The 13,946-nt window shown below is 59.2% G+C and overlaps 2 protein-coding genes across 2 annotated transcripts in view; one reads left to right on the forward strand and one right to left on the reverse strand.

Annotated features, from left to right (window-relative positions):
* ZC3H3 (zinc finger CCCH-type containing 3) overlaps positions 1–9,788 on the reverse strand; it is a 79,453-nt gene extending 69,665 nt beyond the window's left edge. The window contains exons 1-3 of the mRNA XM_065895284.1: positions 9,743–9,788; positions 7,010–8,312; positions 5,615–5,811 (exon numbers count right to left, since the gene is read on the reverse strand). Coding sequence (XP_065751356.1) covers positions 5,615–5,811; positions 7,010–8,312; positions 9,743–9,788 — 1,546 coding nt within the window. The remainder of the gene's footprint in view (positions 1–5,614; positions 5,812–7,009; positions 8,313–9,742) is intronic.
* Positions 1–13,946, forward strand: part of ZNF623 (zinc finger protein 623) — a 281,848-nt gene that overhangs the window by 185,371 nt on the left and 82,531 nt on the right.

Below are 13,946 nucleotides of genomic sequence, written 5' to 3' on the forward strand. Positions count from 1 at the left end.
TGCTACCAGGAAGCCCCCTAGCCTGGGGCCGAGTGTGCTGGGTGGGCTGCCAGCCCCCAACAGCACAAGCGTCGTGCTGGGTTGGTATGGACCAGGCAGCACCCTCTTTGCACACACGAAGCCTGTCACCTCAGGGCAGCCGGAGTCTCCCCCCGCTGTGGCCGGGGGAGAGGAGCCCCGGAGCTGGCCCCGAAGCCCCAGGTCTGCACTGGAAAGCGCACGTCCACACCGCGGGCTGTGACAACTAACTTCCGCAACCCAACGGGTGGCCAATCGGAAACCATTTTTGAGGTCTACGAAAAGTTCTCTTCTCTGCTGCCTTCTCTGGGGTCTGTCAGCACTGAGGCGGATCAAGTGGGGCCTCGGGCAGCCAAGGTACAGTTATCCCCCCAGGGAGCACAGGGTGGGGTAGGGGTGTCACGTGGGGACCCCCAGGGACCACCTGCCCCACCCCCCAGCCAAAGTCTGACTCTAGGCCCAGGGAACTAGGTGGGAGGGGTCAGAGGGCCGGCGGGGGGGGGGGGGGGGGGGGGCAGAGCGAGAGGAGGAGTCAGGCTGGAATCTTTGTAAGGTCAGGTCCCCGAGGCACGAGGCCACAGGCCTGCTGAGCATGCAGTTGCGAATTCAATTAAAGCGATTATCTGCTGTGTCAAATAAACTGTGCGCAGCGTACATCGGGCGGCACTGTGCACCTCGGGCTCGCTATTCCCTAACTGTTTCCTCCTGTTTACGCGCCCTCAAGTTAAACTGCTGACAGCACGAACCCAAATAAAAAATGAGCGCACCTTGTCCCGAGAAAATGGATTCTCCCTTCCCCTGGACCCGCGATCGCCAGGTTTTATATACTCTGCTCCTGGTGACATTAGTAATTCAATTTTCTTTTTATTAGCCCCCTTATCTGTTGAGCAACACAGTGGCAGAGCTGACCTCTTTCGCACGGGTAAATGTTTAAAATCTTTTCCGTGATTAATTTTGCCAGTTAAGAAAAAGAGGAGAAATGGCCCGGCTCTTAGCCATCACAATGAATAAAGCTTAATGTTGATTGTGATGGAATTTCTAATGCCAGGGAAATTGATTGAACGCAGCAATTACACTGCAATAGTAACTCAAGGGAGACGGGATCGCTTTCTCCTGGCCATAGCCTTTTGGTTATTTAAAACAATCCAATTTGCAAGGATAATTACGTATTAGTGTTTTATCTGCCACCTGAAATGAACAGGGGAGTTTCGATACTGGCCCAGCACTAGCAGGTTATTGCTGCAAATTACTTGATATCTGCTTTCTTTCACATAAAGAGGAAATTAGGCAATCAATTACCAGAAAAAGGTGGATGAAGAATAAGAGGGGCAAGTGCGCCCTCTGCTGGCCACCAGGCTGCACAGCCGGCCTGAAGTGGGGACCCCAGCCGGGGAAGCCCACCTCTCCCTCTCCCCCTCCTCAGCCCTCCCGGCCTCAGGAGCGAGGGCGTCCCAAAGGGGTCAGGTCTGACACAGCTCCAAGCGGAGGGCTGCATCTGGCACTAAAAGTCTGTGTGGGAAACAGGGCAGAGAAGCCCCAAAGCAAGTAGATGCAGAGACAGCCTCTGCCCCCATTCCCAGGGAGGCCCTGCCAGTGGCCCGTAGGTGGGGTCTGCACTTTCCAAGAGACGGGAGAGCATGCCCTGCATGCACGCGCGCGCGCGCACACACACACACACACACACACACACACACACACCTGCTCAGGCCCACCAAGGGAGGGCAGGCAGGCAGAGCTGGGAAGCGGGAAGCCGGGTAGGCCTTTTGAGAGGAGGGGGCTGGGGGAGCCGTCAGCCCAGGGAAATGACCTCCACCTGTCCCGGCCTCACGACGCCGGCCCAGCACACTCGCCTCCGCCAGCGCAAGCCTCTCCAGTGAGCTCCCTGCCGTCAAGTCCCAAGGATGAGGACCTCACCCCTCGGCCTGTAGTTCAGTTGCCTCACCCACAACCTCATCCTGGCTGCTGCCCCTCCGGGACCGCTGGACATTCCTGGGGCCCCGACGCGGCCGCCTTGTGTCCCTGAGCACACCCATGCAGGCCCAGGTGCCTCCACTGTCCCTCAGGGGCTTCCCAACAGAACCCCCTTTTCCTTGCTGTGGCCGAGCGCCACTTCCCATCCCTGGTCCTGCCTGCCCTCTGGCCTCAGCCCCTCCCACCCTCCAGGACACGGGCCACACAGGACCAGTCTCTGCTCCTGGAACAGGCAAAGCTCAGCCTACCTGTGACTTCGTCTGCAGAGGTGTGCCCACGTACCCCTCTCCTCACGCAGGGCTCGGTTCAAATGTCACTCCTCAGAGACGTCTCCGCCGCCCACCCTCCCCGAAGCTCCCTGCAGCACTGCTGCCTGTCTCCTTTTCCTCAGAGTGCTTCTGCCACCTGAAAGCAACTTTTCTTTTCTTTTTTTTTGGCCGCGCTGTGCAGCCTGTGGGATCTTAGTTCCCCGACCAGGGACTGAAGCCGGGCCCCCAGCAGTGGAAGCGCTGAGTCCTAACCACTTGACCGACAAGGAATCCCCCTTGAAAGCAACTTTTCAGTCTGTTTACAAGCACCCGAGGAGCCGTTTGTGTCCAGCAACGCAGCACGGCCCCAGCACACACACACCCCAGGAGACAGCACACTGCCCTGCACAGCTGTGCAGGAAACGGGGAGGGGATGAGGGGGCGGAGGACAGAGGATGCATGCGGGGATGGACAAGTGGCTGAGTGAGGGGAAGCCTTCTGCAAGCCCTTCCCCCAACAGGACCCTCTCCCCTCCTCGGCCTCCACCTCTCCTGCAGGGCATTCTGTGCGTGGTTATCACACTGTCTATAACTATGAGCTGATTCATCTGCCTCCTAGTGGAGAGGAGCGTGAAGGCAGGGAATGTGGCAGCCCCACTGGCAGGCGCCGCAGTCCCCACCGGACAGCCCCACACCCAGCGGTGCCCTCAGCCTTTCTCCCCCTCCCACCGAGTACCATGGCTGCCCTGCCAGCAGGCGGCAGCCACCACCGTCCCCAGCCTGCACCCCACTCTGCTCTAGGCCTACAAAGGGACCAGGCTATTCACAAGTGCAGGTGCAGCTCCAGGGATGACACACGCCACCTCCTCTCCCACCTGGCCTGGTTACCGCATCTGCAGGCCCAGCGTCTGTGCCCCCGCCAGCCCCTCACCCCTCTGTCCACCCCGCGACCGGGTGAGCATCCCAGAATATCTCTGGCCCATGGCCCAGGGATGCTGCCCACAGGCCCCTACCCAGCTCTCCAGCTCCCCCGCCGCCCCTTGGCCAGTGGTTCCTGCAGCAAGGCTGCTGCCAGGCTGTTCCCGTGCCTGGGGCAGCCCTCACCCCGGCCCCCAAGCCGCACCAGAGCCCTCCGGCCTGGAGCCGGGAGAGAGGGCACCCAGGACCACCTGGCCGGCTGGTGGGAAAGCTTGGCTCTGCGAGGAGAGTTCCCGATGCTACTGCTGCCCACCCATCCGCAGAGGGCCCCTCGGTCCGTGGGTCCCCGGCCCACTCCTAGACCGCGTGGCGCTCCTTCCCTGGGGTGCCCACTGCACAGGCCAGCAGCAGCCTGCCCTGGGCCTGTCGACCCCCAGGCCAGACTCCTCGGAGGCAGGGGCAGCACAGGCCTGGCAGGGACAGAGTCAAGGCCAGTGTGCGTACCTGCATCAGGACTCAGCACCCCTGGGTGGCAGGAAGGGCGCCAAGAGGCCCAGGGCCCTGTCTGCCACGACCATGCCACACTCAACACCTGCCCAGCAGGTGCTCCACACACACACCTGCTTCCAGGCCCAGCAAGGGGGCCCGACGCCCAGCAGACGCCCACCAGATCCCCCAAGAGCTCTGCTGCCAGGAAGGGCCCAAGAAGGCAGGACAGGGCCTTAGGGCCTTCCCAGCACGCTGCCCCGGCTGGGACACTCCTCCCCCAAGCCACCTCCAACCACGTCCGTCAGTCAAGCCTCGCTGAAATACTACCTCCACAAGGGGCCCTACCTGGCCACCCCCCCTCTGTCGCCCCGACACCCTGCTAGTGGCAAGTCATGATGGGAATGTCTCAGCAGCTGGCCAGCTCGAATGCGGGCACCAGAGGGCAGGAGGGACCACCCCTGCCTTGGGTCTCCTGGATCCCCAGCACCCGGACCGCCCACCTCCCACAGCCGGCCCTGAGCACCATCATGGCCTGCACGCTGCCATCGCGCGTGACACCTCATCTGTGGGGACAGATCTGTCTGCAACTTCTCTGCACACCCGACATCTCGGCCGGTTAAGACAACACCGTGACAGAGAGGATCTGAACAGGGGCCATGAGTCCCCACAGAGGCCCAGATGTCCACAGACACCACCTCCTGGCCTCTCCCCCAGCTGCCCCAAGAGGCCACCTGACCCCCCACCTGCCCTCAAGCTACCTGGGGGCCCCCCCGCCACCAGTCTATCGAAGCGAGGGGCATCCTCAACTCGTCCTCTCCAGTCAACCTGCGGCAGCCTGGCCGCTGGTCACCTTCAACCTCTTCACTCCCAGCCAGTCCTGCAGCCAAGGCCCACCCCCCAATCCAGCCACCTCACAGGAACCAGGAACCACTAACGGGGCTCCCTCTGCTCTGTCACCTGGCATGAAATCCACACTTGCCATGGTGCACGGGATACGGCCAAAGGAGAATGGGTGGGAGGCCGGCACCCTCCAGCCTCACTTCCCCACAGCCCTCTCGCCGCCCCGCTCGACCCTCTGCCTGGGACCCCACGGCCCACCCTCCCATGGCCGGCTACGCGCAAATGCTCAGCACAGCCCAGGCACCAGCTCCTCCAGAAGCCTTCTTCAAAGCCTCCTGGCCAGGCCAAGGACCACGCCCTCAGCTGGGTTCCCCAAGCACCAAGCGTAGCACAGTTGTTAGAGCACAAGGCCCCGGCTGGAGCACCCAGCGCCGAGCCTGCCCGGCCCCAAACCCTGTCACCTCCAGATCTCATATGGGTCAGTCTAGAAGCCGCTGCCGGCACGGTCACCCCGCCACTCAGAGGGGCCACCTCAGGACCAGGCACCCAGACGAAGCCTGGCTCTGCAGCCTCCCCAGAGCACTGCCATCGCGGCAGTGGGGAGCTAGCCTCCTGCGGGGACCACGCCCACAGCGCTCCCCATTCTGTTGCTGGACTCCAGGGACTCATTAAGAGGGCAAAGCCGACCCCTCCCAGGCCAGCTCAGGCTTCCCGAAGAAAAGGCAGCAGCCAGCAGGGAGGGGAGGGGTAGACCTGTGGCCCAGGCAGTGAGGAAAGGAGGGAGAGGCCCTGGGCGGCACAAGCCACGTCTCCTCCCCCTTCAGGGCTGCGGGGCTGCCACCCTCTCATCTACCTTCCCGCTCCTCCTGCCAAGAGGGACTCGGCCGCACATACACAGAGGGATGTGAACAGACCACCACATGCCTGCCTGGAAGCATCTCTCCGACCCAGAGCACAGGGCACGGTACCCCGATTCTTCTCCTTCTCCACTCACTAGCCCAGGCCACCCACTGCCCGCCAGGCTGAGCGCTCCTGGGCCAGGGCCCCACAATGCAAGGTGGACGGCGAAGGTGGGTCCCAACAGGGAGCAGAGCCGTCACAGGCCCAGGGAGCCCCTCCTCCTGGTCATACCTTCCTTGGTGGGGAGGTGGGCCCGGCTAGGAGGCAGGCAGCACAGCCGGTGCCTGCTGACCTGCATCAGGCCCTTGTTGGGCGTCTTCTTCAGCACAGGGCTGCTCTTCCCCCGGAGGGCCTGCCTCCGCCGCAGGCTGAACTGGCTCTTGGCCGTGGCAGCAGGTGGGGGGCTGCTCTTCTTGTCCCCAGGAAGGCTGCAGAGACAAAGAGCAGACGGCTCCTAACAGGCTCCCCCAGCGAGTGGCTCACCTCCCCACCCCTGCCCGCCCAGATCCCAGCAACACGGACTCAGTCCCCGGAGGTAACCAACCTCAGCAGCCAGCCGTCAGAAGGCTGCTCCCCGCCCATCCCCCCACGCCACCCCCCTCCTCCTCCCCGCCAGGCTCGCAGCCACAACCCTGGAGGATCCCAGAGCCAGGGCAGGCGGAGAGCGGAGAGCGCAGGAGAGCAGCCCTCGACCCCCACCCAGTGCTCCACAAGCACCTCCTGCACCGCCCCAGGCCAGATGAGCTCCCGCCTGGAACTGGAGGAGAAGCAAAGCAGGCAGGCCTTGTACGGAGGAGGTGCTGCCACCAGCCTGGTGACCCCCTCCCCACACTGGCGGAAACAGAGGCCACTGTCCAGAAAATGTGAGGAGGGCAGGGAACCCGAGGAATCCAAGACAGCACCGATCGGGGAGGGCAGGGCCCAAGACCAGGTCAGAGAGCAGGAAGGACCTCTGGAGTGGGACTTGCTGGGAGGTCAGTGAGTGTCACCACGTCTGACGGCAGAGGCAGGCCCTCTGCCCTTGCCACTGGCAGCCACCACAATTAAGTCCCTGACCCCAGACGGAGCACTGGGCCATGACACCGTCCTCGAGCCTCCTCTAGACCCGAGAGGACAGAGGGCAGGGAAGGTGACGTGGGTTCAGTGAGGCAGTGACTCACCCTGTCACCCGGCCATCAAGGGGCAGCCTTCCTCCCCGGTGGAAAGGCGACCCCCTCCCATAGAGACACTGCGCCCTGGGTTTGCTTGCCCTGCTCCTGGCCTGGGCACAAAACCTGCGGGCCCAGAACAGAAACCACCCAGCAGTCTCTGGTCTCTTGCCCACAGGAGAAAGGGTGGGATGCTGCCACCACCTCCACCTGTCCCCACCTGGCTGGGGGCCCCAGGCCAGCCCCGAGCCAGGTTGAGCCCTGTCATTCAGCTGTAAGGGACAGCAGTGACCCTGGCCTCATTCCTACTGACTATGGTGACACCACCACAGGCAAAGCTCCGCGCTCAGGCCCGTCACGGTGATGCTTCCTCTCCGCCTCCCACACCCCTGCAGGTGGGCCCTCCCACCTGCTCTGCATACAAGGCGGAGCCTGCCTGGCCAGACAGGGCCCCGGGGGGCGGGGCAGGGACACACACCTAGCACTCCCCCGCCTCCGGATGATCTTGGTGCGGCTCTTCACTTTGTAAGCCGAGAGCGGGGTCTCACTGAAGAGGGGCTTCAAGCTGCTGGGTCCCACTGCTGGTCTGTCCCCTGGGGGGAACCTAGACGGGACTGGGGAGAGCTGGGAGGCGTGGTCCTTGCTGCCGGCCTCTGACTGCCAACGGAAGGAGGAGGCCGAGGAGGCCAAGGGGCTGGAGGCCTTCCACTTGTACTTGCTCGGGGAGGCCCCAGGCACGGAGGCTGCGGCCGACCTCCTGGGCTTGGCATCCAGGTCGCCTCTGAGCTGCGGCTTCTCCGTTCGGTCCGCTGCAGAAAAGGGGGCCTTGCACACATTCTCCGCCACTGCTCTGGGACTGAGGGCCCTCCGAGGGGCCCGGGGACTCTTCGCCGAGGCAGCCACCCACTTGTAGTTGTTTTGCCGGAACTTGTTGCTTCGACAGGACACCAGCAGCAAGGGCTCCCGGGTCTGCCTGGGTCCAGCAGCAGGTCTAGCTGGGCCTGCCACCAGGCCAGAGGCAGCTGACTGATCTGCGTGGCCGGCGTTCGCTCTCCCGTCCCCAAGGAGCTGTGTGCCGCAGCTGGCCACAGGCTGTGAGCCCACCTTCCGGCCCAGGGCCGTGCCGCCCCGCTGGGGCGGGCTGGAGGGCGGGAAGCGGGCCCTGGCCGCAACTGCGCTCTCACCGACCATCCGCCGGGGCTCTGAAGGGCTGTTGCTCACAGTACTCATTGACTTCACCACCCGGGCCTTGCAGACCAGAAGGGGGTCGTCCTCACTGCAGCTCCCCTTAGCTCTTCCTGGCCTCGAGGGCTGCTGCTGCCCGCCGGGAAGCTCACCCTCACCTTCCTGAGGCCTGTGGCTGCTCCAGGGGGCATCCCCGTAGTCTTCCAAGGAGCCCCGCAGGACCCCTGCAGTGCTAGCTGAGCCCGGCTTTGACGGTGGTTTGACCTTGACGACCATGTTCTGATCCGGACTGAGCTGGACCTGCCTCTCCAGGATGTACTGCTGGGGCTTGGGACCCGGGCTGCCCCCAGCCCCAAGGGGCGGCTGTACAGCACAGTCACCGGGTGGGTCCGAGGATCCCAAGGGCCGATTCACAAGGGAGTATTTCTTGCGCCACACGGGCCCATGGTTCGGGGAGAAGCCCCTCCGGCTCAGACGAGGGCAGCGAGCACTGAAGGCCCTGCCGCTGCTGTAAGCGGGCGGCTGCCACTGGGAAGCGGCGGAGGTGCCTGGGGCAGAGGCATTGCCATGGAGGTTTTTGTAGTCATCGATCAGACCTGAGGAGACAGGAGCACAGGCCCCATTAACCGGAGGGTGAGTAAAATCAGTGAGAATCCCCTGGAGGGGCATCAGCTGACCAGACACCCCGCAGACCCCGGTGGATCCTGTCACGTCCCAGTGCAGGAGGGGCAGCTGCCAGTGCGTGAGAACTACTGAAAGTCAGCCCAAATTCCCTAGGCCAATCTTCTCCATAAGTCTTTTCCCGTCAGTTCTACTTCAATCCTATTTCTAGTTGCTTATCCTTAAAATGTATCCCTGTGGCACATTCCCTATCCTCCAGGAATATTATGCTGGGTTCACAATCCTTTGAGAAGAAGTGTCACTCAGTATGAAAAGACCAGCAAGGCCCTATGCTGTAATGCCTCAAGAGACATGGAGGCCCTCTGGCTTGCCCACAGACAGAAAGGGAGCAGGGCTGCACCTTAATGAGCTCCCTGCCTGGCACACGAGGCAGTGAGGGTAAGGTAAGTGACACCCCTGGGTACTCCACACTTGACAGGAATGTCACACCATCCTCCCATGAGGAGAGGAGAGGCCTAATCATCTGGAATCGCGGTGCAGTGGACCGCCACGGGGCCTTGCCAAGGAAGCCCCTGGACAGCTGTGCCCGTGCAGGTGGGGCACAGGCCTCGGCTGAAACAACCCAAGCTGTTACAACTCAGCCAACAAGCCCCACCCTTACAACGCTCCCCCACCATATGTCCCGCCCCCAGGCCCAAAGAGAGCCAGGTCCAGACCTGGTGACACCTCAGGGCAGATATGATGGAAGGCCAGGAAGTGCCTGGAAGGTGGGCTCAGCCCACCTGAACTCTCCCCCATACACACTTTCCAAGTCCTTAAGTCTTCTCTTTGTGGGAATAACTTTACAAGGGGAATTTTTTTTTTTTTTTTAAGTATAGCAAACCACATTAGGTCTACAAATGGAAAAGTCTGGAAACTGAAGACTGGGGAGTCTGGGCCGGGAATATCACGGAGAGTGTGACTGTACGGACGGAAGGAGCGTCAAAACGGGCTGTCCAGGGAAGAAACACACACCTGGCCCCGAGCGGGCTTTGCCACTGTCGGGCGCGGGGAGCGAGGGAGCGCCCAGGGGGCACCGAGTACGTGCCCGCGCGTGGGGGTGGGGGGGCCCCCTCCCGCCCGCCGGTTACTAAGCGACCGCCCCGCCGCCACCAGCCGCAGCGCCGGAAACGCTCGCACCCTCCGTCGAAACCCGAGCTGGAGGTGACCCAGGCCAGTCGGGACGCCCCTCCGGGTCCCCTAGACCCAGCCCGACCCCACCTACCTCCCCACCCGACCGGACCTAGCCGCCGAGACCGCGGGCGGAAAGCCACTCCCTTAGGGGAGGCGGGCAGGGGCCCGCTGTGAAGAAAAGGGGAAGAAAGGGACTCGTGACCCGGGCCCGACCCGACCTGACCTGACCCACCCTGCAGGAGACGGATCTGCCGCCGTAATTGCTCCTTTTCCTCCATCTCCAGAGTCCGCGACGCCCGGCCAGGCCCCCGCGACGTCATCGCCGCGCGACCGTTTCCCCTCGGGCTGGGCGGAGCGCGGGGAGGTGCCGAGACTGCGCACTGAGGCGAGGCCTGGGCGACTGCCGGGCCGCGGGGAGGGGGAGCAGAAGAGATGCGCCGTCACCCTGGCAACGGCTGGAGAGGCGGGGTCACGCATGCGCAGAGCTGGGGGGAGAACGTCACTACGGAGCGCCGGGAACTGGACTCACCGCTCGTGTGGAGGGGGCGCTGCGGTAGGTGGTCGCCGACCCGGAGCGCTCTGGCCGCGTCCTTCGCCAAGAACTCTCGTTCCTTGCGGGACTGGGCGAGGGCCGAATTCCAGACCCCACCCCAGCGGCGACCTGGTGGGATGAGGGCCCAGGAGACTATTGTTGCGCGGGCCAGGACAGGAGAAGAAACGTCCAAGATCGAAGAGGCCCTACAGAGACGTGTTAAACCTCTGAAAACATGAAAGATTTTGGTGTATCAGTGGAAACAAGTATAAAACCAGGTGTGTAAATCCCTCGATAGAGCTGGGGTAGTATAAAATGGTATGGCCGCTGTGGAAAACAGTCTGGTGTTTCCTCAGAAAGTTAAAAACAGAATTAGGGTTTGTCCCAGCACTTCCACTTCCGGGTATATACCCTGAAGAAGTGAGAACTCAAACACGTGTGCCAGTGTTGGATGGAGCATTATTCGCAATAACCAAAAGGTGGAAATAGCCCAAGTGTCCATGAGGATGGATGGATAAACGGTGTATATCCGTACAATGGAACAGGATTTAGCCTTGAAAAGGAATGTAGTACTGATCCATGCGACAGCATAACTGAACCTCAGAAACATTACGCTAAATGAAGTAAGCCAGTCACAAAAGGACAAATACGGCAAAATTCCACTTATATGACATAGCTAGAATAGGGAAATTTATAGAGACAGAAAGTAGATCAGAGGTTACCAAGGGCTGAGGGGAGGAGGAATGGGGAATTAATGCTTTCTGGGTAGAGTCTATGTTTGCAGCGATGGAAAAGTTTTGGAAACAAGCAGTGGTGATCGTTTCACAACATTGTGAATGTGTACTTAATGCCCCTGAAGCGGACACTTTAAAATGATTACATAACAATTTGTATGTATTTACCACAATAAAAAAAAGTGGACAGAATGTGTCTGCACAGACCTGAAAAATAGGAAATGTTAAAGGAAATTCTTCGAGCTGAAGGGAAATGATACAATATGGAGACAGATCTACATGAAGAAAGAGGACAGGAAACGGGAAATATGTTAGTAATTTTTTTTTAATTCTCATTTCTTATTTTCTCTAAAAGACAAATAGATACAGCAAAAATAATAAAAACGTATTGTGGGTTTATAACATATGTAGAGGTAAAACATATATCACCAATGATTCAAGGGGTCACGTGCTCTGTCTCCTGCAGGCGAGGATGCAGCCCACAGCCTCTTAGGTCAGCACCTGAACCCACCTTAGGGAGTCAATGTTGCTCCACTCACCATACAGCAGTGGGCACCCTGGGATTTCTTTGGCGGAGGTGGCCCCAGGCTAGGAAGACCAGGCAATAGAATGGCCCCTGCACTCAGGCTGTGAGATGGGGTGAGCCACAGGTCGTGCCCCACCAGCTGAACACTGTGTAAGACCCTTAGGCCTTGGCTGAACTCTGAGGGCAGGGTAGGGGAGTTCGCGTAGAATGAGGGAATTTCCCACCAGGGATCTTGAAAAGCACTTCTTTGGACTTGCCCTGTCTTGCTTCTCTTGAGAATCCTGCAGCCGTAGCCTTATGAATGAGCCAGGGCTGGCCTGATGGAGGATGGACAACACATGCCTAGTTAATACCACTGACCCTCTTGACAGCCAGCCGTCTGCCATACACATGAGGCCAGTGGTTGCCAGCTAGCCACAAAATCGATGAACCCAGGTGATACCATGTGGAGCAGAGATGAGCCTAAATGTCATCATTTAGGGCACCTCACATAATTATGAGCAAACCAGTGGATGTTTGTGTCACTAGGTTTTGGGGTGATTTATTAGCACACACTGACAGATTCATGGGTCTAGCACTGAACTTGTCTTCTGTGCCCGACAAGCTCTCTGCTCCTGGACTTCAGTCCTGGGGTGGTGGAGCGGAGAGCCCAGCCACTTGCTGAGAGGAGGCAGGGTTTGTAGTCCTGGGGTGGTGGAGCGGAGAGCCCAGCCACTTGCTGAGAGGAGGCAGGGTTTGTGGGTTTGTCTCCTGGAGTTGTGAAACCGTAAGTGGGATGTAAGTGCTGTCACGATTAACTCCTTAAAACTGACCTTGACAGTTACACTTAAAACTCTTTGATGTCCATCAAGCTGGCAAAGATTAAAGCAGTCTGCCTTCAGTGTTTGGGGCTGAGGGCAAGAGACTTCACTATTCACTTTTTGGATGTTGGCACAGCCTTTCTGAAGGGCCATTTGCAACACGTGCCAAGACCCTGAATACCGTTTGAGGAATTTCACTTTTCAGAATCCCCCCAAAAGAGATAATGAAACACGTGCAAGGCCTTATGAACAAAAATATCAGGTGCTGGGGGGAAAGGGATGGGGAGGGATAAACCAGGAGTTTGGGATGAGCAGATACAAACTCCTATATATAAAATAGATAGCAAGGTCTTACTGTATAGCACAGGGAACTGTATTCAATATCCTGTAAAAAAAACATAATGGGAAGGAATATGAAAATACATATGCATGTATAACTGAATCACTTTGCTGTATACCAAAAACTAATAGGACATTGTAAATCAACTATACTTCAATAAAAATTAAAAATTTTAAAGTCAGGTGCTGAGTTCTTTACATGGAACAAAAATATTGAGCATGTTTATAGACCATTACAGTGTGCCAGGCCCCCCTCTTTTTTTTTAAAGCACAGGTCTGTGTTTGTTTGTTTGTTTACTTATTTATTTATTTATTTGGACTGTGCAGGCTCTTTGTTGCAGGCTTGTCTCTAGTTGCAGCACATGGGTTTAGTTGCGCGGCGGCATGTGGGATCTTAGTTCCCCGACCAGGGATCGAACCCGCGTCCCCTGCATTGGAAGGCAGATTCTTAACCAGTGGACCAGCAAGAAAGTCCCTAGGCCCCATTCTAGTGTTAGCACGCATTAATGCATTGAGTCTTCACAACAACCCTGTCGTTTCCAACTTAAGGATGAGGAGACCTACACAAAGGGGGTCAATCTCCCATCCCAAATCACAGGGTAGCCTCACCCTCCCCAGACTCCTGCGCGTCCTGGGCCAACTACTTCCAGGCCATCTCTCTCCTCCAGTGGTCTCTTCTCGCTGGCTGCCCACTCTCCGAGTGATCTCTTCTCTGCCAATCTTCTCTCTTCCCCGCAGTGGACCTTCCCATAGGGCTGCCCAGGTGCAGGTCTGGGGCCATAAAAAGGACTCCATTACTGGCATTCAGCAAACAAGTGCTGAGGAACAGACATACCTAGTGCTGGAAGTCCATTTCCATGGACTTCTCCCTCTCTCCCCTCACAGGGGAGTTGTCTCCCACCGCCACCCCTCACCTCCCTCTGCTCTCCTCCCTTCTCCCACACCCAGCTTCCTGCTCTTTTCACCACCCTAGCCCAAGCAGCCTTCCTGAGCTGCAAGCTGTTCCCCCCGGCCACCCCACCCACATCTGCCCTTGGCCTTGCACACCCCCCTTCTCTCCAGCCCCACCACATAAGGCTACCCCAGGCACCAGCCTCTCTGAAGGGGGTGGGAGAGTAGGAAAGCAATGCAGCTGTACCGAATGCACTTTTACCAGGGCACAAGCACAAAATGTCAAATCCTTCCTGAGCTTGTTACCTGTCTCCTGGTTCTATGGCCTGCAAAAGTATCTGTGTCCCCCCTCCACCAACCCAGCCTGCACCTCCCTTGGGGAATGTCCCCCTCCTGCCATCTCCTTCCCTCCAGGAGGTCTGCATGCGATGGGAGTCAGGCACCCTGGCTTACCGGGCCCTCACGTGGGAACAGGTGGTTGGCCGGCTGGGACCGCTACCCCATGGATACCTCCTTGCCTTTCATCCCAGAGGGAGAGAGGCAGGAAGTGAGTGTAGAAGAGAACTGCCATTGAGGGCTCTGTGGGTCCCTCCTTCATCCCAGCCTCCAATCCC

Source organism: Phocoena phocoena, chromosome 17, assembly GCF_963924675.1.
Source record: "Phocoena phocoena chromosome 17, mPhoPho1.1, whole genome shotgun sequence".
NCBI classification, from domain to species: Eukaryota; Metazoa; Chordata; class Mammalia; order Artiodactyla; family Phocoenidae; genus Phocoena; species Phocoena phocoena.